We start from the raw sequence: 23,278 nt of genomic DNA, 5'->3' as shown, positions 1-23,278 counted from the left end.
TTCCACTGAATGATAATAATAATACAAGCTTTTATACATACAAAACTGGTACATACAGAAATTATATCATGCTTTTCATATAAAATCCTTTCTCACCAAGATATTTCTCAGTCAACATTACAGACTCTTTAGCACAACCTATAGAGAAAGCTAGTCCCTTTCCACCATGTCCATAATTGTGAACAATTGCAGTATTGCTTGACAGGTCTTCTATTTCAAGTCGAACCTGTTTACGCGCAGGACGAAGTCCCACCCACTCATCAAGCACCTCGGCATGTACAAGACTTGGAACATACTTAAAACATCTTTCTGATATCCCAGCATGATCTGAAGAATCTACCTCTGTGGACCAATTGTCAACTTGTAATGTACCACCTATTAAAGCTCCATCCTTACGTGGGATAATGTATGTGTAATGACCTTCAGTTCCACTAATAATCAAATGCTTCACCCATGGAGCCTTGAGAAGCATTGCCTGTCCCCTAACTGGATATAGCTCCTTATCACCTACCAACTCCTTGCTACTAAGTCCGGTACAGTTTACCACAACATCATATTCACCGTCTATTTCCTTCAAGCTATTCAGTTTCCTCTGAATCACTGTCCCTCCATTGGCTTTGAACTGTTCCATTTGCCACATCAAATAAGGTGAGACTGGTAAGGTGAATGTGGAGTAACAAATAGCATAATTTTCCTGTGAGATGTTTAAGATTTTCTTTTCTTCTGTGCCAATTTCACGAAAACCAAACATTAAATCCTTCTGGCATGGATCTTGTACCCGTTCACTGTAAATTGAATAATGTGTTACTAAAGATAAGTCAAGTTTGGCTGCCATAGATGAGGCATAAAGTTGTGTAAAGTATTGGTAAGTTTCTTTAAACCATCCATTTACTCTAGGATCAGCAATGGATGCAACATGTTCAGGAAGTCTCATCATAGCGCCAGCACGATCTGAGGTAATATTAGGACTAAACTCTGCAGCAAGAAGTGTTACATGTGGCTTAAACCTATTCTGGGTCAACATCACTGCTATCGGTAAGCCGATCACACCAGCACCAATCACAGCCACTCTTGGTCTTCTGCTGAGTGATCTCTCCATGGTGATAAATAAAGGTCACTATTGGGAGGTCATAAGACTGAACATAATTTTTATAGCAAATAATACATAGATATAGGGAACATTAATGTACAAACTCAGATATGAGTATTGTCATACAGTTAAAATACGCAGACTATGTCGGGCTATGTGAACTTTGTAAAGTGGCACTTTCACATTAAACACAAACCTTCTTTTCACGTCTATGCCTACGTTTTGTTGGGAGTGTGACCCTGCTGGAGGCTAGGCTCGGGGCTAGGCTGGAGGAGTACCCTCGAGAGTAATATTTACAGCGTACCACAATCGGTAAAAACCTTGGTAACAAGTTGATGTTGTGCTACTTCTAAAAACCAGGCGCCATGCAGCTAGCTAACTCATCTGGAATAACTATAGACAGTATATACTACTATGAATTAACCAACTATGTATTACAACTTTACAATAGGGTAGTTTGGGTTGTGCAATAATATAATTAGCTATTTCTCGTATTTCGTAATTCATGAAATATTCGTAATTCGTTCAATTACGTTGCTAGGGATCCCCGTTGCTATGCACTGCTAAGGAAGCGTTTGTTAAATAAACCGCTTTTACCAACATATTACGCACAAAACTATCTTTTAAACTGTTTATAGTGTGACTAACGTGTTTTTCCCCACAAATTCTTTCGACAAAGCCTCAAAGCTGCTCTTCATTTTCGTTCGCGTAAGTAAGGGATACGCCCCCTTTCAACTCGAAGCGATAGGCTATTCCTGGCAGTGTACGAGGCCTGCACCGTTGTTTTTCAGTTGCTAAATGCCTGAAAACCTCAAGGGGAAGGTAGTCTGAGGAAAGTCACCACACCCGCATTTCAGTCCGCCGAAAAGAAACCACCTCAGAGCAAAGTTCACCTGTGCAGAAGTTTAATACAGACTTCATTTCACTTTTACTTCTTACACAAAAGCTGCTTTTACCGTTATTAAACGATTTTGCTCACGTGGGTGCGTACGGACAAAGATAGGTAGATAGGTACACACACACACACTTTTACTAAAACAATTTCAGTAAACCAGGCGCACGCCCACAGCCGGCCTTCGGCCGGCTGTGGGCGTGCGCCTGGTTAAAAAACGTTTAATTGGTGGGTCACGTGCGAGTACGTAATTGGAATGGTCATTTTTTTCCCTCCGGCCCTAATGGCACTCCCTTCCTCCCATACATCTCAGAATTCTAAGAAAATATTTGAAAAATTAATTATAACCTACAGAAAAGAACCTACACAGAACCTACAGCATGCCCAGGGTTCAATGGGCAGGCAGGTGCCCCTCAGTAACAGCAAGATCAACTGCTGGAGGTACACACAGACACTTGGATCTTGAGCATGATCCCCTGATGCACATAACTGAAGAACGGAGCAAGGAAAACCCCCAAACTACAACGGAGCCAGCCCATCACCACAGAACATGGGGAATTCCACTTCTCACTCAGCAGGCAGGCAAGATGTTTATAAGTGGTGGTAGAAGCCCTTCCCATGCCACCTGAAGTGGAAAAACAAGGGGGGTAAGACTCCCATGCTCCACCTCTTGAATCCGTTCCTCATAGGCATGATGTTTCTCTAGTTCATGTTTTTGAAAAGTAGTAGATAGTGTAGAGGAATGATTAGAAGCTGCAAAGCAGTTAAAAACCCTCACATCAAAGAAGGTATGATGGTATAGGCACCTCCAGAAGCCAGAAGCTCCGATGTCTACCCTCACGTCATCATCCTGAATGGCAGAGCGATAATGCAAGGTCTCACCAGACAAAGGGTGCAGCTGTGGTTCAATCTGGACATTATGGCAGACTTCAGACATTAAACTAGCTGTCAGATTCCTAATTTCATTATGCTGAATAATCGGAAAGGCACCATGTGGGCAGCTAAGGGCGTGGGATAGGCTAAAATCCTTGCCACACATACAGTGAGATGGTAGTCATGATGGAATGTAGCCATACCTTAAACAAATGGCATCAATGAACTCACCCTTATGAAGTGCAAAGCCATACTGCTCTAGAGGAAGAGCAGTAAGCCAAGAAGAAGAACCTTTCTTGGTGCAGCATTCAACAGCTAATTGGTTAGATAAGGATCACTCTTTGACAGAAGAAAGATGATGAAAAATCTCATGCTGATGATGAACTACATCTTCAGACAAAGCAGGGTTTTGATGGTAAATCAAATCTATTAAGCCATGCAGCAGCTCCCTTGAAAAAGTGTACTGTTCATCAGATGTCAAGGTAGGATGGTCACTTCACAGCTGCTCTTCGTTGTGCAGTGCTAGAGAGTCTAAAAAGCCGAAATAAAATTTACATGTCATTTACAGTTCAAGCCAAGGGTAGGGTACTTCCCTGCAATTTTCCGGGTCACTAAACTGTACTTTCGAGCCCCGGTGCTTTTTCCGGCTACAGGAATAGAGCAGTGAGTCAAATACTCTAATAGAACAGTCACCACATATAACACTATTGAGAATCCTCCGGCAGTTGCTGAGTATGAAAACTATAGAATCTGCAGTACTCAGTATCCCATGCATGTGCATACTTAACCTCCTAAGAATATTTTGCAAATGATATGCACATGATCTTTTAAAGCAGTATGATTTGCATCAAAAATCTTCTGAAATGTGACTGAATGACTTTAGTACAGCCCGCCAGACCCCCCTACGCTACTCCATATCCTCCCTCCCTCCTTGCCAAACCTTGAATCCGTCCATAGTTACAGCACAAGTTACTTTCAGACCTTCAATGCTGGCCACTGTAAAGTACTAACAAGAGTTAACTCTTGGTACAAAAAAAAATTAACTGTTGGCATTACAGTGGAACCTCTCTCTTAGTCAGGGTTCACTAGGTCAAAAATACACTTTCGTTCAAAGTTTATGGGGATTAGCAAACCTATACATTTTTGGAAAGCTTAGAGCATGAGAAATCTGAAAATCAATGTTTACATTTGCACAGATTCCTGCATGCAAGGTCAGTATTTTTTTAATTTCAAAGTGACAGCTAATAAAATAAGAAAATTCTAACATATCAAGTTTAATTTGACATAAAATTTAATAAATGAACTCAACAAATTCTCTAGTTCTCTAGTGATATTTTTACACCTCTATTCATTAGAAGTGAGACAGTTAATCATGAATAATTGAAAGCTTTTACAAAGGGAATAGAAGAACACCTGCAATAATTCAGGAATAATATATAGTGAACAAATATTGGGTATAACTGGTGCAAAGTATAATAATTGATTCCTACTAAAATAATTCAAACCTAAACTGAAAAGCTGAAAATTTAGATACTCTAATAAAGCAGTCACTTATATAAGCAGTCAACTTTTGAGCCCATTTCTTTTGCTAATGTGCTTACGTATGTTTAGCATAATTAGCACTAGATGAATTTTGAAACAATTTTCATTTTAAAATTGCTCTCCCCTAAAAGGGAAGTTTACTTTTCACATAAACAATTGGCAACAGTGAATTTACTCTGATCACCAAGAGTTATTTTATGCACCAGATATAGGCATGCACCGACAAGTTAAAATTGATAAACAATCTTTGAAAATTATAGGATCCACTGTTACCTAACTATTAATCCAATGAAAATTTGCTTTTTCCAGTGACAGAATGATTGTATATCACACATCTTTAAATAATCCAAATATTGCCATTGTCGATGGAGTGATTCTTATCCAGAAGATGACAAAAATAAACAAGGACATTTGGCACAGTAATAAAATATCTAGCCAACATGTTTTTAATGACAGGCTTACAAGTAACTGCTCCATGCTAAAATGCTAGTGCTATTGCAACAATTTACCTTGCATAGTTGTGTGGTACAAATGAAGATTTAAACATACAAGTAGAAGGAAAAATGAAAATTTTGAAGTTGGATTAGGGATCAAAAAGTAGGGAATTGCTATAATAAGAAGTTGTGAAAGAAGAGAGGTTGCCCATACATCTGCATATATACTAGTGGACATTTAATCCCTATACTTCATTCAGTCTACAACCACGACTGAATTAGGGTCCACTGCAGCATATATGCAACCTCTCTTTTTTCACTACTGTATTAGACTGAACCATAGGGATTAAATGTAGGACTGTGTTTGTAACATAATTATGACTGGGGAACCAGCGCATATACTGCATCAAAAGGAAGAAGGGAACCTGACATAATAATTATATGTCTGGTCGCATGCCCCAACTATCAATTATGAAGTAAAAATGGAGGTAGCCATTACACTTCATTTTCAGCTATGCTTTTCCGTTACACAGCATTGCAGACAAAGAACAGCATGAGAAGTGTCACTACTATCAATCATATTGCTATGGAAAATACTGGCAATAAGCTTACACAGCCACAGTTAAGCCATATCATGCTATATAGTGTAAATTGACACCTTGCATTGTCAACAAAGAGAACTAGAACACAAAGACAAAGGCAAGCCCACGATGCATGTATTATATGTCTGTAGTTGGCAAAATCAAGTCCATATGTCAAGTTATACTTGGCTGTCAGTCAGTCAGTCAGTCAGCATTAAATTCTGTTAAATAGAAAATTTTTAAAATGCTATAGAAAGAGTTTGGGGTTAGTCTGAAGACATTTTTGAGCTTGGCTGTGCCTAACCAATGCTGCTAAGCTGTTGTGAAGGGAAATTGAGACTGGTTTTAGGGTGATACTTTGAACTGGAAAGATTCTGCATGATCCCTAATATATAGTACTATCGCACTGTATAATGCATCAAAAATGACAACAGTAACAGTGCTGATGATTGTTAGGCTCATATCTTTGAATTAACTGTATTCGGTATTAATACATATACGTATATGTATGTAGATACATAGCTGTGATGTTTTTATACGTAGCTATACCCTATACATCTAAATGTTGATAATTCACTTTGTTTCATGCAATAACTATCTGCCAAGTTAAGTTTCTTAGCACTTTAGAGGCTATCTGGATTCTACAAGGGTGTAAGAACATAGAAATAGTTTGTTGCAAATAAGAGGCTCATGACATATGGAGACATTTGCACCATATGGACTGATATTTTCAAACTGCTAACATGTAGGTATCTGCATAAATGTAAGCATTGATTTTCACTGATCTCCATGCTCTCAGCTTTCTAATAATAATTATGTAGGCCCATAAATTTTGAGCAAAGTTATCTTTGACATAATTAACTGTGTCAATGTATGCCATCAACTGGTGCAAAAGTACTCTTGGATCTAGTCAGGGTGAAATCATAGTTGCCAATTGCTACTTTTCAAAGTTACTTTTAAAGGAGAATGTTCTCCTGAAATTTATGCCTAACATATGCACACTAGCTAGGATTTTCACAAAAGTGACTGCTACATTAGAAATATGGACTCAAAGTTGACTGCTTTATTGGAATATGTGACTGCTCTATTAGAGTAACTCAATCTTTTGTGCTGTTTTTAGGCTTGAACTGTTTCAGTAGAATCCAAACTTATACTTTGCACCAGTTATACATAGACCTCATCCATTTAATCTGGAATATTCCTCAATTATTTTTGCTAAAAATTATTCCTGAGTTATTGCAGCATAATGGATGCTCTTCTATTCTGTTTGTAAAAATTTCTGATTAACTAACACCTCTAACGAATAGGGATGTGAAAAATGTCACCAGAGAATCCATTGAGTTCATTAAAATTGGAATTTTTACTTTATTAGCTACCATTTTGAAATTAAAAAAATGTTGACCTTGCAGAGATCTATGCAAATGTAAACATTGATTTTCAGATTCCACATGCTCTAAGCTTTTCAAAAATGCATAGGTTTGCTAATCCCCATAAAATTTGAACAAAAGTACATAGTGAACCTGACTATATTATGGTTTGGGGCCCAGAATTTTTTGTGTAATATAGAGGTTTTCCTCTTTCAAAGGTAAAATATGAGACCTGTTGGGAGCAAAATTTTTGTCCTTATTATGGAGGTTCTTTCTATTGTGTCCTTAATTCGTGGAGTTTGTTAAGAGACTGTAATAAATAACATGGAGAAGAGGTAATATGGCAGAAGATATTCTGCATGCTGGGTAGTTCCCACCCTTCCCTTTTAGAGTAAGGAGGGGCAGGTGCTGACAGGCTGTGCAGAAGAGTGGCTGTGATCAGAATCAGCTTCTTGATAATTATAATTTTGACCCTGAACAGATTTAAGCCACACAGATGTGACTCTTATTGCAGCAGAGTTCAACCATATGCATACTATTACCTCAGTCTGTGCTGGTGCTTATTAGAGAGAAAACTACCATCATAGTGTTGCAGAGAACGGCATGTGATACCTCGGGCAACATGTGACCACAAATTGGAAACTACTGTGGGCATGGTAAGGTACAAAAAGGTAATAAAAGACAACATTTTAATACACTGGCAGGCAAAAAGGATACTGATAAATCTATATTAGTAACTAGGTGTCACTATGCGAGCCACTGACTCTACAGTTTCTTGTCAGAAATATGCTTTGAGACAGAAATACTGCTTCATCTAACAGTAAATGTACCATTGTATCCAGACCGCTTTTATCCTTTATATTTGGGGGAAACCTTTTCCTCCACCTTTAAATTTCTTCTGTGCCCACATGAAAAATTCTAACACATCTCTATGCTCCTGAAAGCAGTTGTGTTGTCAAAGATATATCGTATAAATTCTCCTCCCAATCGTTGGTGATGTAAAAGTTCCAAGAAGTATTAGAATGGATCATTCAGCTGTCATACCTTTTTATCTATTGGATCAGAAATATGTTTTCCCCAAGAAATTTTTTTTTGGCCCAAAGGTGACTGACTGGCTTAGACAAGTTCCTATGATGAGACACAGAACAGAATACAGCACTATACGTGACAGCTGTATACATATGAATTAACTACCAAGGAGTTTCAAACTCATGCCTGGAGCAATAGTCGTAGTAGCTATATTCATAGATGACAACAGTTACGTGACAATGATGCAGGGAAGAGCATAGTTAGACGAAATGTTTGATAAAGTTGCACAAAAAAAACGAACAAAAAAATAGGTTAGCCATACACTGTGCCCAGTGATGCACTAAATAATGTCCTCTGCACCTGTCTAATCCCTCAACTGTATCACCTTGCAGGGATGAGACAGATAATTCTTTTAAAATAATTTTGTATTAACACACATGACTAACAAATACAAAAATGGTGGTTACCTTCTAAAGATATTTACCACAAATCAAATTACAATTAAAAATTTACTTCAAAATCCTCTTTCATTCAAATGCTTTTCAACTAGCAATACCGTGTCTTTGGCACAGCCTATTGAGAGAGCAAATCCCTTGTTATTATGTCCATAGTTATGAACAATTACAGTATTCTCTGACAGATCTTCTGCTTCAAGTCGAACCTGTTTACGTCCTGGACGAAGCCCCACCCATTCATGAAGCACTTCAGCTTGAGCAAGGCTGGGGACATATTTTAAACACCCAGCTAATATGTTAGCACTATCTACAGGATCTACATCTGTTGACCAGTTATCAATTTGTTTTGTACCACCTAGTACAACTCCTTCACTACGAGGGTAGATGCTAAACGAGCCACCATCAAATTCTTCTTTTATCACATACTTCACCCATGGAGCCTTGACAAGCATTGCCTGTCCCCTATTCGGATACAATTCCTGGTCATCAACCAATTCTTTACTACCAAGTCCTGTACAATTCACTATAACATCATATTCACCATCTATTTCCTTTAAGCTGTTCAGTTTCTTCTGAATCACCATCCCTCCATTGGTTTTGAACTGCTCCAACTGCCAGGCCAAGAATGGTCCACATGGTACAGTGAATGTTAAGTAAGAGCAGGCGGTTTTATCTTGTGGAATGTTAAGGACTCTCTTTTCTTCTGCACTTATGAAACGGAATCCTAGCACCAAATCTCTCACTCCAGGATACTCTTTGTATTCATCAAAGATCGCATACGATGATAATAGAGTTAAATTAAGCCTTGCAGCCAGTGGGGTTGGGAAAAGCTTTGATAGATATTGGTAAGTTTCTCCAATCCACTTTACTTTTCGTGGATCATTAGCAAACGTTTGATAGTCTGTGATCCTTATTGCAGCAACAGCAGCATCAGATGTGATGTTGGGACTGAACTGTTCAGCAATAATTGTCACCTGTGGTTGAAGTTTACTCTCAGTTAACATCACTGCTGTTGGTAGTCCAACTACACCAGCTCCTACAACTGCTACATTAGGCCTCTTTCCTGTATGAAATGAGTTAACATCACTAGACAATTCTTTTATGTAATTTGTAATTAAATTGCTTATTTAATTACTATGTACTTGTTTTTATAATGCAAGTCAGGTGGTAGCGTACTGTGCAGCCCAAGAAGCTGACATGTCACACCAGTTTAACCAGCGGATCTAGGGGGGGGTGGGGGAGGTGCTAAGGCAGCTAAGCTAGGGGCATCTATAGTGGTGACAAAAAAATGTGACAACTGGTTGATACAACTAGTACTGCAGTGTGAGAAGCACACTCAGCATGAGGAGCACACTTTATCTAGGGGGTAGGGGCATTTCTGAGATCGAATTTGACAATAATATCGACTGAACCTTATTGAATAAGCCACTTTATAACGAAATCATAGCAGTGATAACTACTAGCTTTCATATAAGGGCACAACATAAACGCTGCAGTATGGTTTGAGTTCAAAGTTGAAGTTTAGGAGTTGGTCTTTTGTTTAAATAATGGATGTTCTATTAGAGTATTTGACTGCTCTACAGTGTGGTAAAGTTTTTCATTGTTTTATTATTTCCTCTCGTTGATTCCTAGAGAAGATTAGCTCATCTAGCATTTGCAAATCCCCACCTCTTCCCGACCTGGGGTAGGTGGGGTTTGATATTGATAGGTGCATAACAACAGATTAAAGAAAAGCACAGAAACACAACTTATTATCTGCTGTAATAAACACCCCACTTCCCAGCCAACATGGAGGCAAGTTTCCTAGCAAAAAATAGTAGGTCCACTGGTAAAGCAGATAACAACAACCAGTAGCTACAACACCAATGATGAAAATCACGCTCTCTCCAGCTTGCCCTCTACTTCCAGGATACGTTCAACGTAAGCCCTCGCGTAAGCCTGACGTTTCTCTTGTTCATAGGACATACCTTTGTTTACTTCTGCCATGCTTGAGCTAAGTGAAAGGTCGATAATCACTAGATCTACTTCCTCAGCACTGTCAGCCTCGCTGTCAGCATACTAAACGCGCGCCGTCAAATAATTAATTGTATTCTAAAGGATTCGCCGAAAGGCGGAGTTGGAATCGGACGAGTAACGATTTACTAAAGACTATTTTGTGACTTTTGAGATGTTGTTCTCATAATGGGAAGCTGCTCTTCAACTCTGAGCTCCAGTGAGTTGCATAGAAAATGTGTTTTGAAAAGTGTAGATGAAAATTTCTCACCTCCACTATATAGCTGTAAAGAGAAGCCCTACCAGTTACAAGATCATTATAGTAGGTAAGGAGAATCGTAGCTGTGGTATTTCCAAAGTGCTGACATTGCATTAAGTTATAAAGACCATAATTATGAATTTTTATGCCACATGAACTTTGACAGCCAGTAGACAGCTTTATCCATGCGACAGGCTAATAACCTTCAACATTCCACAACTACCATATTACTCACTGTGAATTTCTCAATAAAATAATACCAGCTGCCTAATATGCTGCTTATCAGTGTGCACATTATTGCAGCAATGCTGGTGGGTTAAGAAGATTGTGGCATAATGACTCTGTGATAATCTTTTTAGCAAAGCTGTTACAGTAAATTTCCATAATATGCATATCCACATTTGTTTACAAAATCAGTAAATGTACATGCCATTGTGCCATATCATGACAATTCATAGCAAAGAGCCTTTACTATACAATGTCAAATTGATTGTTCTATTAGAGTAGTTTTGGACGGATTGTCTACATACAGTGCACGTACATACATTTGTTTTTACTGTAAGTTATCCATTGATTTCTTGGAGAAAAAAATAATTGATCATGAGACTCCTCTGTACCATGTTTTGCTTATTACATGTGACATTACAGTGTGTTTGCATTCCTTCGATCTGTAGGGGAGAGTGCTGTAGGAAAATCAAGCATATTTCTTCGATATACCAAAAACCAGTTCGACTACTCTTACAAGCCCTCCATGTCTGTCACAATAGGGTCAGTAGTGAAGCTCCTTGACAGTAGACTGTTGACACGACATAATAATGGTGGACATGGAGACACACAATCTAATGGTTTATGGAAGAAGAAGCAGTGCCAACAAGCTGTGGTGCTATCCCTTTGGGACTTACCAGGGAAAGAGGATGTTGACTTAAGGAAGACATATTACAAGAATGTAGATGCTGTAATAGGTAAGCAGTATTAGACGATCTCTTAGTTAAAGCATTGCCGCAAGTGCTGTATGAAAATGTAGCTTGCAAAGGAGTGGGTATAGTCACTGCTCAGTAATATAACGTAGTACCATTCCGTGGGCTTCTAGATGCATGTACTCGGTGTGATGGCTGTTCTATTAGAGTTGTTTTATGTTAGATAGACTAATATTATTCCACAAAGGTGAGTTTTGTCACATAAGACGTTTCTAGGATGATTTTTAAAGGTGGGACTTTAGGTGGTGTGCACCATTTTGGGGAGATCCTACTTAAACAGTACTACTGTACTGTTTGATAGCACAGTTTTAATTTAGACTGCATAGACGTATATACACTGTACAATTTAAATTTAATGATTGTAGTTATATATGAAAAACACATACAGGACAAATACACAGACAGATGAATATGTATGCTGATTGGGCTGTCCATGCCTTCCCTATACCAATCAGATGTGCTATATACTTTCCCAAGAGCAACATATGCTGTCAAGGGATATACTTTGAGTAAAAAAGTTAAGTGTGCACAAAGCGATGTGCTAGAAAATTAAGGGTACACCTGTTCATAGATCACCATGTGTAAAGTGGTGTGTTTATAATGTGGATTATTTGCTGTTCTAGTTGTTATAGATTTGGATGCACAGCTGGACACAGAGGCTGCTACACATTGGAAACAGGATATTATAAGCAACTTGGATACCAGGATTGCTCCTACCATTCCCTTCCTGCTGCTTGGCAACAAACAAGATAGAGTGAGCAACAAATCAATGATACCCTTTTGTTTAAATGTGTTCTAATTCAGTTGTACATTGATGCACAAGAAATTGCAGTAAAACGGTTACAAGGATTTGCACTTAAAAATGGATTTATTGCTGGGTAAGTTCTAATTAATACAGCATTAATACAGCATCTAAAGTTATAGTTTTATTTCTCTTATTTTCTACCACAGTGTTCCGGTATCAGCCAGCAATGGTGATGGCAGTGTACATAAAGCTATTCAAATTCTGGTGGAGTTTCTTTTGGAGCAGACTTATGGGCAGGAAAAGGATATGACAGTTGCTGCATCAGATAAAGTGTTGTCTTCTTTGCTGGAAGTACACAATTTGTCTTTAACTGGAGTAAAAGAAGTAAGTAACTGATTTATATGTGTTGTGTCTGTATTGGTATGTATTGATATGTACAGGACAAATTTAAGAGTACTTTTAGCTTTTTTTTAGTAACGTACATGTAAGAATGTGAATGCTACAGATATGCTGCTGTTTAACTATCTAAATGATGTCACAAAACAATAAACTTTGGACAATGCTATTATATTTCCTAATAGAATGTACATGCGCTTTTTAATACACTGGATTTAGAAATTTGTAGAGAGAAGGCTTTGCTGTTTAATTGTTATGTACGTATTCAATAGATGGATTCTGTCAATGCTCAGTGTGCTAAGAGCTTGACCGCAGTGGAGCAACAGTATGACTCCTTTCAGAAGGGTGTCCAAAAATTCAGACAGATGTGTGTGGTTGCGGATATCACGTCTGCCTCTCACTCTTCTATAGAGCAATGTGTTTTGGCACTATGTAGTAGTGTGACCAGAGACCAGGCCAGCCTAAAGGTAACATTATCCCATACTTAATACTGTTGTGCAGTGTGTGAACATTTTTCTTTGGGTATACCAATCCTTTGTAAACTTGTCAGAAAAGCTCACAACAAAAAAATAATAAAAAATCTCCACTGTTTTTCCCAATTATATGATTTCTTCTTACTTGAACTCTATAGAAGCTTGATGAATGGCTTCTGATGGTCGTATATGTATGTATTTGTAACCTTTTAACTCTTTCAGAGGAAACGTATTACTGTACATGTATGTTATAACTGTTTGTACATCTGTTTTATATATTAAAGTGATTTACAGTATGGACGTGATATAAAGTAAACAGAACATAAGTAAGATCCAGTAAATGGTGGTTAGTCATAGATAGAGGCTCCGTGCTGTATAGTAATGTAACATGTGTTATATTTGAATTACTGTGTTGTGTGTGTTACTTTAACTGTATGTTATGTAGTATAAAATGGTGGATGGATTTCCAGAACTTTACATTGATAATGACACCAGTTCACCAGCATCTGTTGGGGAATTTTCATCTGTTGTAGCAACTTACCACTCCCAGGTAAGTAAAACATTATACTGTCAGGTTTAGGTAAACATGTAAACAAGTTTGTTTTAGATTGAGTGTTATAATACAGTGGAATTTAGTAGAGTAAGGACTATAACGATAAAAAGTCCTAAAGCAAGCTGGAGTAGTGCATGATATTACATCACAGTAAAACAATAAGAAGTGTTATATCCCTACTGTGTTCAAGATACCATAACGGAAATGCACAGTGGGGATATAACACTTCGTATTCTTTTACTGTGATATAATATGTCATGCACTACTCCAGCTTGCTTCAGTACTTTTTATGGATGTGCTATGGTCCCTACTCTAGTTGAAAATTCCGAAAATTTTTGTGTACTTGTTTGTTAACTTTTTTTATAAATAATTATTATAACTGATGAACCCACGCATACCGCATCAAAGAAAGAAATGGCGCACATGCCCCAGCTATCAATTATCGTCTGAGAAGTGGAGTATCCATTATGCTTCGTTATCAGCTATGTTCAACCCATTACACAGCAGTACAAATCAATAACTGTTAGAAAAGCACCTCTGCAATCAAAGTAGCCACTATGAAAAATACAGACAATTTCCATTACAAAATGAAGCCATCATGTGCTACCGCCAAATCAACTCTTTTCGCTGTCAATGATGAATGGTACATAAAGGAGGATACTGATAAGTCCATGAAGAATGCATTGTACGTACTACGGTATGCCAAAAGGCACCTCTCGGGCCAAAGCGACGTTGAACAGTGAAAAACCAGGCCCATAGCCTTAGCCATTATAGAGCAGTTTCAGAACCATTTGGCAGCTGTGGAGAAAGTGGGATCTGATTTTATTCCCTTAGTGGTGGAAAGTTTTGGAGTCTGGACCCCTTTTGCCTTAAAGACTTTACAGACAATTGTTGACCGTACCACCACCCGTAGTGGTGTTCCTACTAAGCTAGCAAGGAAGAACCTGCTCGAGCAACTTTCTGTTGCTTTATGGATGAACAATGCCAGGATGATCCTGAGGTATTGGACATTTCAGGGTGCTAATGTTGATGACAATCCCCGATTATAGAGGCACAGTAATTTTTTTGAGTGTACTGTCAAACTTCCAGTATAACACAGATTTTGTCCTGTCAAAACATTAAATGTACTGGTACCCAGTGTTAAGCTTTCAGTACTAAAGATGTAGTCATGCCAACAGTAATGTAACCATGTAATAAATTAATGTAACACACTGTTTCTAGTCCAGTACAACAGTTTTTTATGAAACTTCCACAAGTCAAAGGTAATACTGGATAACATGGTTTTAAATACACTATATGCCTAAATCCAGGATAAGTTGCAATAAAAAATGACACTGTACCACTTACAGATCTACACTGTAGACCAAAATTTTTATGTGCCAGTAGTCAAAGAGCACTCTGCCAGCTCAGGATCATCTAGAGCTAGAGCTTTAGGTAGTTTAAGTGTGCCACCCTCAGATGAAGAGCAATCACTATTTCTAAGTGACATTGCTAAATGTAAACCAGTGGTTTGTTCCATAGTGCCTGCTCATTCTGATGCATTCAGGGCCTGCTTCAGCAGCTATCAAGCTTCCTCCTTCATTGTGTGAGTTATTGCGCAAGCCAGATAATGAAGAACTTACTTCTAGAAGATGTGTGTGATGAGATACCATTGACCATTACTGAAGAGAAAGCTAATGTCATTGAAACTCATACACGTAACCAAGCCAGAAACACAGCTTGGTATATGCAGCGTGCTGGTTGAATTACTGCTTCCAAAATAAAGTCTGTCTGTGGTACCGATATCAGTAACCCTGCTCAATCTCTCATATCATCGATATCCTCAGCTTTACAAATTTACTATCAGGGCAACTACATGGGGTTGTGAACGTGAAGCCATTGCAAGAATTTCATATATAGATGTGATAAACCAAATTTTGAGTATCAAGATAGTGGTTTAGCAATTCGAATTCACAGAGATCATCCATACGTATATTGGTGCCAGCCCTGATGGGATTGTACAATGTAGTTGTTGCAGATATGGTGTGCTGGAAATAAAATGTCCTTACTGCATAGAGAGCAAGATCCATATCAAGCGTCTTATTTAGAAGATGAAAAGCTTTCAAAAAAGCACTCCTGTTACTACCAGATACAGACACAATTATGTGTGTGCTCAGCTGACTATGGCGACTTTGTGTTAGTGACATTCAGTGATGGAAATCCTAATTTATATCATGAATGAATTTATCCAGATGAGCAGTAAATAGGAGAATGTATTGACAATGCTCAAGTTTTTTCAAAATTTGTGTACTCCCTGAACTCCCAGCTAAATGGTATTCTAGGGAGGTTGTAATGCCAAATCAGACTGCATGAGCTTCAGTTGTTAACAGTGAATACACATACTGTTATTGTAAAATAGACATAGGTGGAGAAATGGTTGGTTGTGATAATCCCGACTGCAAGCATGGCTCATGGTTTCATCTCGCTTGCTTAAAAATATCAAAACCCTGTTCCTGCAAGTGGTATTGCCCAGATTGCAGGAGAATTCCAGTGTTCACACGTACGTAAATGATCTAGAAAGTAATGTATCAAGACTATTGACAGTAATTTTTTACAGTCTATGTACAATTTTCCAATATTATTGTCATAGTGTGAAATACAGAAGTTTGTAATGATACTACAATAACAGACCAGTCCTTTGGAACTACAGAAATGCACAAGTTATTCATAGCTGAAAAATTGATAGGCATGAAGCTCATTAAAAAAATTTTTTTGTCAAGCCAATTACTCTCTTTCTATGTGTATGCGTAAGTTAGCTAATTTCCTTGTTTGCTCTATGTCGATTGGAGTCAACTGAGTGCAGCCTCTAGTAAAGGCATCCTCCTATATGTCGAAACCCTGGTCAGCTAGCACTACATCTCCAGGTAGTAGTTTATTAAGAAACCCTGGCTTTACTGTTAAAAAAATTACCACTCACTCTTCCACCCCAAGTTGTGAAATGTAAGTTTTAACTTCTTGGGGACACATCACAATAAAACCTTGGCTGTGTTTACATCTTTATACTGAGACCATGTAGCAGCTTTTGCTACTAGATGGGGTGGTGTCTCTATTTTGATTTCATAACAATCAACGATTGCCACAACTTTGGTTCCATTAGTAGCCTGGAAACAATTAGGCATTGTTTTTTACTACTCTGCTTTTTCAGGCCACTTGATTAGCCACTCTAACTGAGTATACATGACATCTAAAGTCTTGTGAAATTGTCTGGATACAGTGGTTTTAGATATTCCCATTCTGTAGGCAATGTCCTGAAACCCCAAATTTAGCTTTAGCTTGAGAAGGACTACTAAAAAGGATTTCCAATAGTAAGATCATTTATCACCATGCACAAAAGGACTCATCACCAGGTCAAAAGTTTTAGTAATAAGTAACTTGATAGACCAGTGTAGTATTGCACTTTTGAGTCATCTGAAAGAAAAGGACTTCAGAAAAGAAATCATTGTCATCTGTCTGTACTCCTTTGTCACACATCATTCTCTTTTGCTTAGGTGTTTGAGTTTCTTAGTCATATGTCATTACTGGCTCCAGTGTTTGTGTGTCATCATTGCTTGTCATTAGCTCCAGTGTCTGTGTGTCACTGTTGCTTGTCATTGGCTCCAGTGCCTGTGTGATTGTCATTGGCTCCAGTGTCTGTGTGTCATTGTTGCTTGTCATTGGCTCCAGTGTGTGTGTGTGTCACTGTAGCTTGTCATTGGCTCCATTGTCTGTGTATCACTGTTGCTTGTCATTCGCTCCAGCGCCTGTGTGATTGTCATTGGCTCCAGTGTCTGTGTGTCATTGTTGATTGTCATTGGCTCCACTACTGAGGTCACCTGTACATTTTCCGCACTAGCTTCTGTAACTGGAATACACTCCAGGTTTACATCACAATCATTATCATCTGTCTGAAGCTCTATGGAAGCAGTCGAAACACTCTGAGGTGCTACTGTAACTGAATTGCAGCCTTTTTCTTGTATCTAAGTTGTATACGCTGTGCAGCTTCCAAAGCAGCAATATCCACTTTGTAATGTCCTAACTCCCTGGTGGGAAACCAGTCCATTATCCATTGTATTAGCTGGCTTTACTACAACAACATATAGCATTTACTAAGTAGCTAACCAGTATTTAAAAATAAAATTACATGTAGCTGCAACCATAACTCATGACGGATGACAAAAAAATCACGAATGCAAGTAGTCAAGGCAACAGGCTGTCTAAGACTATAATCTAGTCATGCATACTTACCTCCTGTGCAAAATGATGCTCACAAACAAAAACATTCCCTAGTTTGTCATCTGTAAGGTCCTCCCTGGAGATACATGTAGCTGTTAACCATGCCCTGTGATGTTCATTAGTTATCTCAAGCATTTGCTGCCCTTGGTGACAAATTATAGCAGGGAGCTTGTAAAATAACATTTATCCCTTGTGGACTTGTTAGAACAACCCATTATAGCACATCTAACCATGATCAAACAGTCAGCCACGAAGCACAACAGTGGTAACATTAACCACAGTAATGATATTCACACTACTGAGTCTTCCTGAACAAACTCTTGACCAATGTAAACAGTTTCAGCAGTACCACGTGTTCACAGGTGGTACAAAAATATGGCAACAGGGGTGTGTGGTCACGTATGTAATATTTGGTTACCATGGCTTTGAAACTGCTCTATCAAGTTACATTTGTCTGAAGGCATCAGGCAGTCAGTAAGTAGAAAATTCCGTTAAATCATTTTTTAAAATTCTGTAGCAACTTGTTGAAAGCATTTCGAGTCGATCTGAAGGCTTGTTCAGGCTTTGTTTGCCTAATCAATACTGCCTCATCGTCATCTGGGAAAAGTAAGGCTGGTTTTGGGTGATGTTTTTTCATGGGCCACGCCTACTCCTTTGTGGTCCTTATGGATACCAGTATTGGTATTGATGCCAATACCAGTGGTTATTGTATCGGTATTGGTAATACAAAGAAAGGTACAGATACCACCAGTAGACACTCACCACTTTTATTTAGCCATCTCTAGCTAAGTTTCCAGTAGCAAATAACTTAGTTGGGCTAACAAAGTAGTGAAAACAAAGCATTACTCTTTTCCAAGTTGCTCTGTGTTTATTCTAATATATTAGAGCACGTAAATCCTTTGTAATCAAATGACGTTTCTCGAATAAATAAGTTTATGATTACTTGCCAATGGCTTGCTTTTTCATGAAAAGGTTTAGAAACTATCATCCACCCACGCAATTAGTTACCTAATTAATAAGGCTTACAAGAAAACTACCTCAAATCAAGCAATTAGTAATCACACAATGATGTTTATCATGTTTAGCTGTTTGTACAATGAATATTTTGAAACTTGATTGAACTGAGATCATCACTTCTCAATTAAACTGCACAATTTCTGATATTTTAATAGCTAGCTATGTATCACAACAGTGAAATTTCTATAGTAAACTTGTCTAGGCTTCAATGCTTATGCACTTGTCAATTTCATGCCCCACCCCCACCCCCGGGGGGGGGGGGAATACAGGGGATTTGACAAATTGTGGTGTCAAATTCCCCACTACTGGGACAAAATCGGCTGTCAAATCCCCACTATGTCCCCACCCCCATAGTAGGGGATTTGACAACATCTCAAAGATGACTAAGCGCATATTTCATGCTTGTGACTAGTAATAAACCTGCCCTGTAGCTAGTAAAATTATAGCAAGTGTGATTTTATTGTTTAGAAATGCAACTACCGAAAATCGGTCAGTGAATTGGACAACTGTCAAATTGCCCCAGGGGTGGGGACAAGAAGCAATGTCAAATCCCCGCCTGGGGTGTGGGGATGCCCGGGGGTGGGGCATGAAATTGACAAGTGCATTAGTATCGGAATCGGTATCAGCAGATAATTTCAATACAAATACTTGTATCGGAAGTATCGGTAGAAAGTGGTATCGGTCCACCTCTAATCCCTACTATACGCAGGCATGGGGCAAAGTACTTTGGTACTTGGACTTAAGGACACTTAAGTACACCTTCTTGAGTACCTGTACTTATACTTAAATACTTTTTGTACAAATGTAATGTACTTGTACTTATACTTAAGCGATGTACTTAAGGTACTTAAAGTACTTATAGGTACTTTGAAGTACATGAAGTACAATGAAGTCCTTTCACATATGTATAAGTGAAATAAGTTGTAGCTATATATATATATATTGGCTCAAAGATAAATATATTCCTGGATTGGCATGGTCAGCTTTTGGTCGAAGTCACAATTGCTGCATTTGCTCTAAAAACAGGATTTAAAAGGTTTCCCATCTTCTGATTTATTTCTCTGTTGATCTTAGAAACAGTTGTACTGCTTTTGGCCTGAAAGATTTAGTTAATCATTATAAGAAGCAGGAAGCTATAGCAGCTAAGAAGAAAGATTATATCCTCTGCTTTCAAGGTTGGCAAAAAACATTCTAGGAGTACCATCTTCCTCTGTGCCTGTTGAGAGACCCTTTAGCATTGCAGGAAAGGTATTTACTCCTGAAAGATTTCACCTTACAGATGGCAGATTTTCACAGTTTTATTAGGTGCAACCAAAACTACATAAATGTAATCGTGAACACTGTAAGCATAATCTGTACTTGTACTTGTACTTAAATACTTTCAAAAGTACTTGTACTTTACTTAAGTATTTCTCTTAAAACAATGTCATGTACTTGTACTTGTACTTCAACAAATGTCAAAGTACTTGTACTTTACTTAAGTACTTTTGCATGTACTTCGCCCCATGCCTGCTATACAGTATAGTAGGAATGATTTGCGAAAGAAATATTCTTTTCTCACTTGTGGGGAAAACATTGCAAGTTATTGTGCAAAGCAATTTAAGAATTTTGGTGTGTGCCTACGGCTGCTTAGTAATGGGTGCACACTTGATCATTAAATTGCTACTGTGACGTGTTTTGTAAGTCGATGGCAGAGAAGCGGGTTGTTATAAGATTCATGATTGTGAGCAAAGGGTGAGCAGTGAATTACTGGAAACATTTGTCCTGTTTCCCTTGAGTAAGTGGAGTAACACCAATTCCTTCTACTTTTACTTACTAACATTTGCATCTCTTTTTAAATATATCTATGTGACATTGTACGTGATTGTGTGACGTTGTGTGTAGCAGTTTATCGTGATGCAAAAATTTAGCGTCTTCATGAGGGGAGGTTCTGACTGCTCTATTAGAGTATTTCAATGTTTACAAAATTAAGTTGAAACCAAAGGTGGCACCATTCCTGTCCTCTTGTGGTAAATAATGATTAGAACTGGCTGTGATCATGCTCATGCCCCACATGGTTGCTGTGTGAAAACAAAACCTCATGCATGTGTCAATACTGCATAAAATAAATCAAACAAGTTGATGTTATGCTACTTCTAAAAACCAGGTATCCATGCAGTTAATACTATCCCATTCTGACCAAAGAGGCAATTAATCCATATTCATGTTATTAATTCAGCTAGATAATTAGATTGTAAATACTGTAGTTTAGTGTGTTTTATAATTCTTGAATTGTTTTGTAATTCGGTAATTATGTTGCTATGCACTGCTAAGGAAGCATATACAACTTTAACAAACCACTTTAAATTGCAAATCATCCACAGAAGTATCTTTTCAACTACTTTATAGTGTTTTCTCACGTGAATAGTTTTGAGAAAGCCTTGAGGCTGCCCTTCAGTTTTGTACGCATAAGTACGGGGCACACCTACTTTCTCTTCAAAGTGATTCATTATTTCCTGGCCTACAAAGCCGGATATGAAAGCTTACCTAACAGGAAGGTTTATACTGCTTCTGTACAGCCTTCATTTCACATATGGAGGCTGTTTTTGACACAACACTGTTAGCTCACATGGGTGAAATGACACAGACTCTGTCTGTCTGTCTGTCTGTCTGTGTGTGTGTGTGTCTCTCTCTCTCTCACACACGCACGCACGCACGCACGCACGCACGCACGCACGCACGCAAACACACACACTTTTCCAAAACAATTATAGTAATGGGGCGTGTGCCTGTTTAAAAATGCCAAAACCTGTTTGCCTGCCCCCCACCCCCCTCCCTTCCTGACAAGGCTAGAGGCTAAGCATCGTATGACCACCATTTTTGTCACAATAGCAAATTCATCCAGCAGTATTCACATGTGCACTCATATGGTTTTTTGTAACTTTGAGCTTTGTAGCACAAATACAGTAATATGAGTGGCTTTCTTATTTGTTTGTAGTGAACAAAAAAGCTTTCTAATTGCTGAAATTGGTAGCAAAATTAGTTCTTGCAGCATTTGTGCTGATTACTGATATAATAGAAATTGCCAGATTGGTAACTGATCCAATCCGATTATTGGTACACCTATCAATTGTGCATTGACCTAAGTACATGTGTTATTGTAAACCTTTAAATTTGGTTTTGTCTTCATCCACAAACACCTACAACTCATTTGTGTAATGTATGTATAAGGAACAATTGTGTGCCTGTGTTATGGAGAACTTGTGAATTTGCTGAATAGGTATACATGAATGGAATGGAACTATTCAATAACCTACCAGCTATAGTGAAACTATTAGAGTCATGCTTAGAACAAATAGCTACACAAACAAATGATGATGATGCATCACTGGAATCATTGACAGAATCAGAACAGGAAGAAAGAAGAATCATCCTAAATAACAAACAAGTCCTAGAACAGAAGCTAACAGCTGTTAATCAGTGGTCCAGCAAAATACAGGGAATTATTGAAAAGATACTTGCATCGTTATTATGGGAGGAGACTGATGTTACATAGTAATAACTACTGTAATATATGTTGCAAAACATCTAAACCAGATAAAGAGGCATGACCTTTAAAAATAAAACAAATCCTTGGTAAAAGATGTAATATCAAATTGTTTATCATTGATCAGATTATTAGGCTAGGTGCCTTAGGAAAGGTCACACCCTTTATATGATTTAGATACCTTGAAGAATGCACAGATTTGTTTCATGATTTTGTAAAAACTTGATGGATCACCTGACAGATCTAGAATTGTACAAGGGGAGTGTGCTAGTATTACTATTTTAGCTTCAAATTGAATGCATCCTGAACATCAAGTATATTATGAATGTAGAACTGAATATATCTACTACAGTCAAGGAGTTATCTTTCAAGCAGTTTATCTAAAGTACAAATAACAGTGGATGTCTAGATGAGTACGATTATGATATGATATAAATGTACAACCTGTCTACCTGATTGGCACGTTTACAACTTATCCGCAATGACGTCAAAGCACCAAATGGCAGCCGATAGTGTGGACACTTTTGTACAGGGGGTATTGGGAGAGATGGCGGTTCGCTATGTTAACATTTACATACTGCAGCAAGGGGCAAGGTGATCGAGGTATTCAGACTTAATTACAAGACAAATGTGCATGGTTTTGCTTTGATACCAAAACTTAAGTCTGGTTTTGTCTTTTGGGACTATTTTGCATCGCCACATCATGCTAACTAGCCTTTTACCTTTATTATCCAATAGTTCCATGTCATGAAATCCACAAACAAAGCTCAATTTAGTGATTACATACGAAGTGCCCACGGCCATTTTGTCGTCATTTTGGATAAGG

At 38.1% G+C, this 23,278-nt stretch overlaps 3 protein-coding genes across 4 annotated transcripts; 1 reads left to right on the top strand and 2 right to left on the bottom strand.

The window, feature by feature from the left end:
* On the bottom strand, nucleotides 1–1,444 carry LOC136258894 (D-amino-acid oxidase-like). 2 transcript variants are annotated; one of them, XM_066052271.1, is made up of 3 exons: nucleotides 1,287–1,444; nucleotides 397–1,117; nucleotides 1–342 (listed from the first exon to the last, which is right to left on the bottom strand). In XM_066052271.1, exons 2-3 carry the CDS (start codon nucleotides 1,097–1,099, stop codon nucleotides 62–64), a joined length of 984 nt encoding a protein of 327 aa, XP_065908343.1. In that variant the 5' UTR covers nucleotides 1,100–1,117; nucleotides 1,287–1,444; the 3' UTR covers nucleotides 1–61. The 2 variants fall into 2 exon arrangements, with proteins under 2 accessions (XP_065908343.1, XP_065908342.1); XM_066052270.1 differs by having other exon boundaries at nucleotides 1–1,117.
* A 6,697-nt stretch (nucleotides 1,445–8,141) lies between these two features.
* LOC136258071 (D-aspartate oxidase-like) lies at nucleotides 8,142–10,345 on the bottom strand. The gene is made up of 2 exons (XM_066051377.1): nucleotides 10,231–10,345; nucleotides 8,142–9,326 (listed from the first exon to the last, which is right to left on the bottom strand). Exons 1-2 carry the CDS (start codon nucleotides 10,247–10,249, stop codon nucleotides 8,323–8,325), a joined length of 1,023 nt encoding a protein of 340 aa, XP_065907449.1. The 5' UTR covers nucleotides 10,250–10,345; the 3' UTR covers nucleotides 8,142–8,322.
* LOC136258070 (uncharacterized) lies at nucleotides 10,335–22,852 on the top strand. The gene is made up of 9 exons (XM_066051376.1): nucleotides 10,335–10,475; nucleotides 10,540–10,581; nucleotides 11,189–11,476; nucleotides 12,115–12,245; nucleotides 12,296–12,369; nucleotides 12,443–12,620; nucleotides 12,905–13,099; nucleotides 13,551–13,655; nucleotides 22,186–22,852. The coding sequence occupies exons 1-9, from the start codon at nucleotides 10,445–10,447 to the stop codon at nucleotides 22,459–22,461; spliced, it is 1,320 nt and encodes a 439-aa protein (XP_065907448.1). The 5' UTR covers nucleotides 10,335–10,444; the 3' UTR covers nucleotides 22,462–22,852.
* The last annotated feature ends 426 nt before the right edge of the window (nucleotides 22,853–23,278 follow it).

The sequence above is a fragment of the Dysidea avara genome, chromosome 6, assembly GCF_963678975.1.
Source record: "Dysidea avara chromosome 6, odDysAvar1.4, whole genome shotgun sequence".
NCBI lineage: Eukaryota > Metazoa > Porifera > Demospongiae > Dictyoceratida > Dysideidae > Dysidea > Dysidea avara.
The sequence above is the reverse complement of the archived record's forward strand: the minus strand, read 5'-3'. Positions and strand labels throughout refer to the sequence as shown.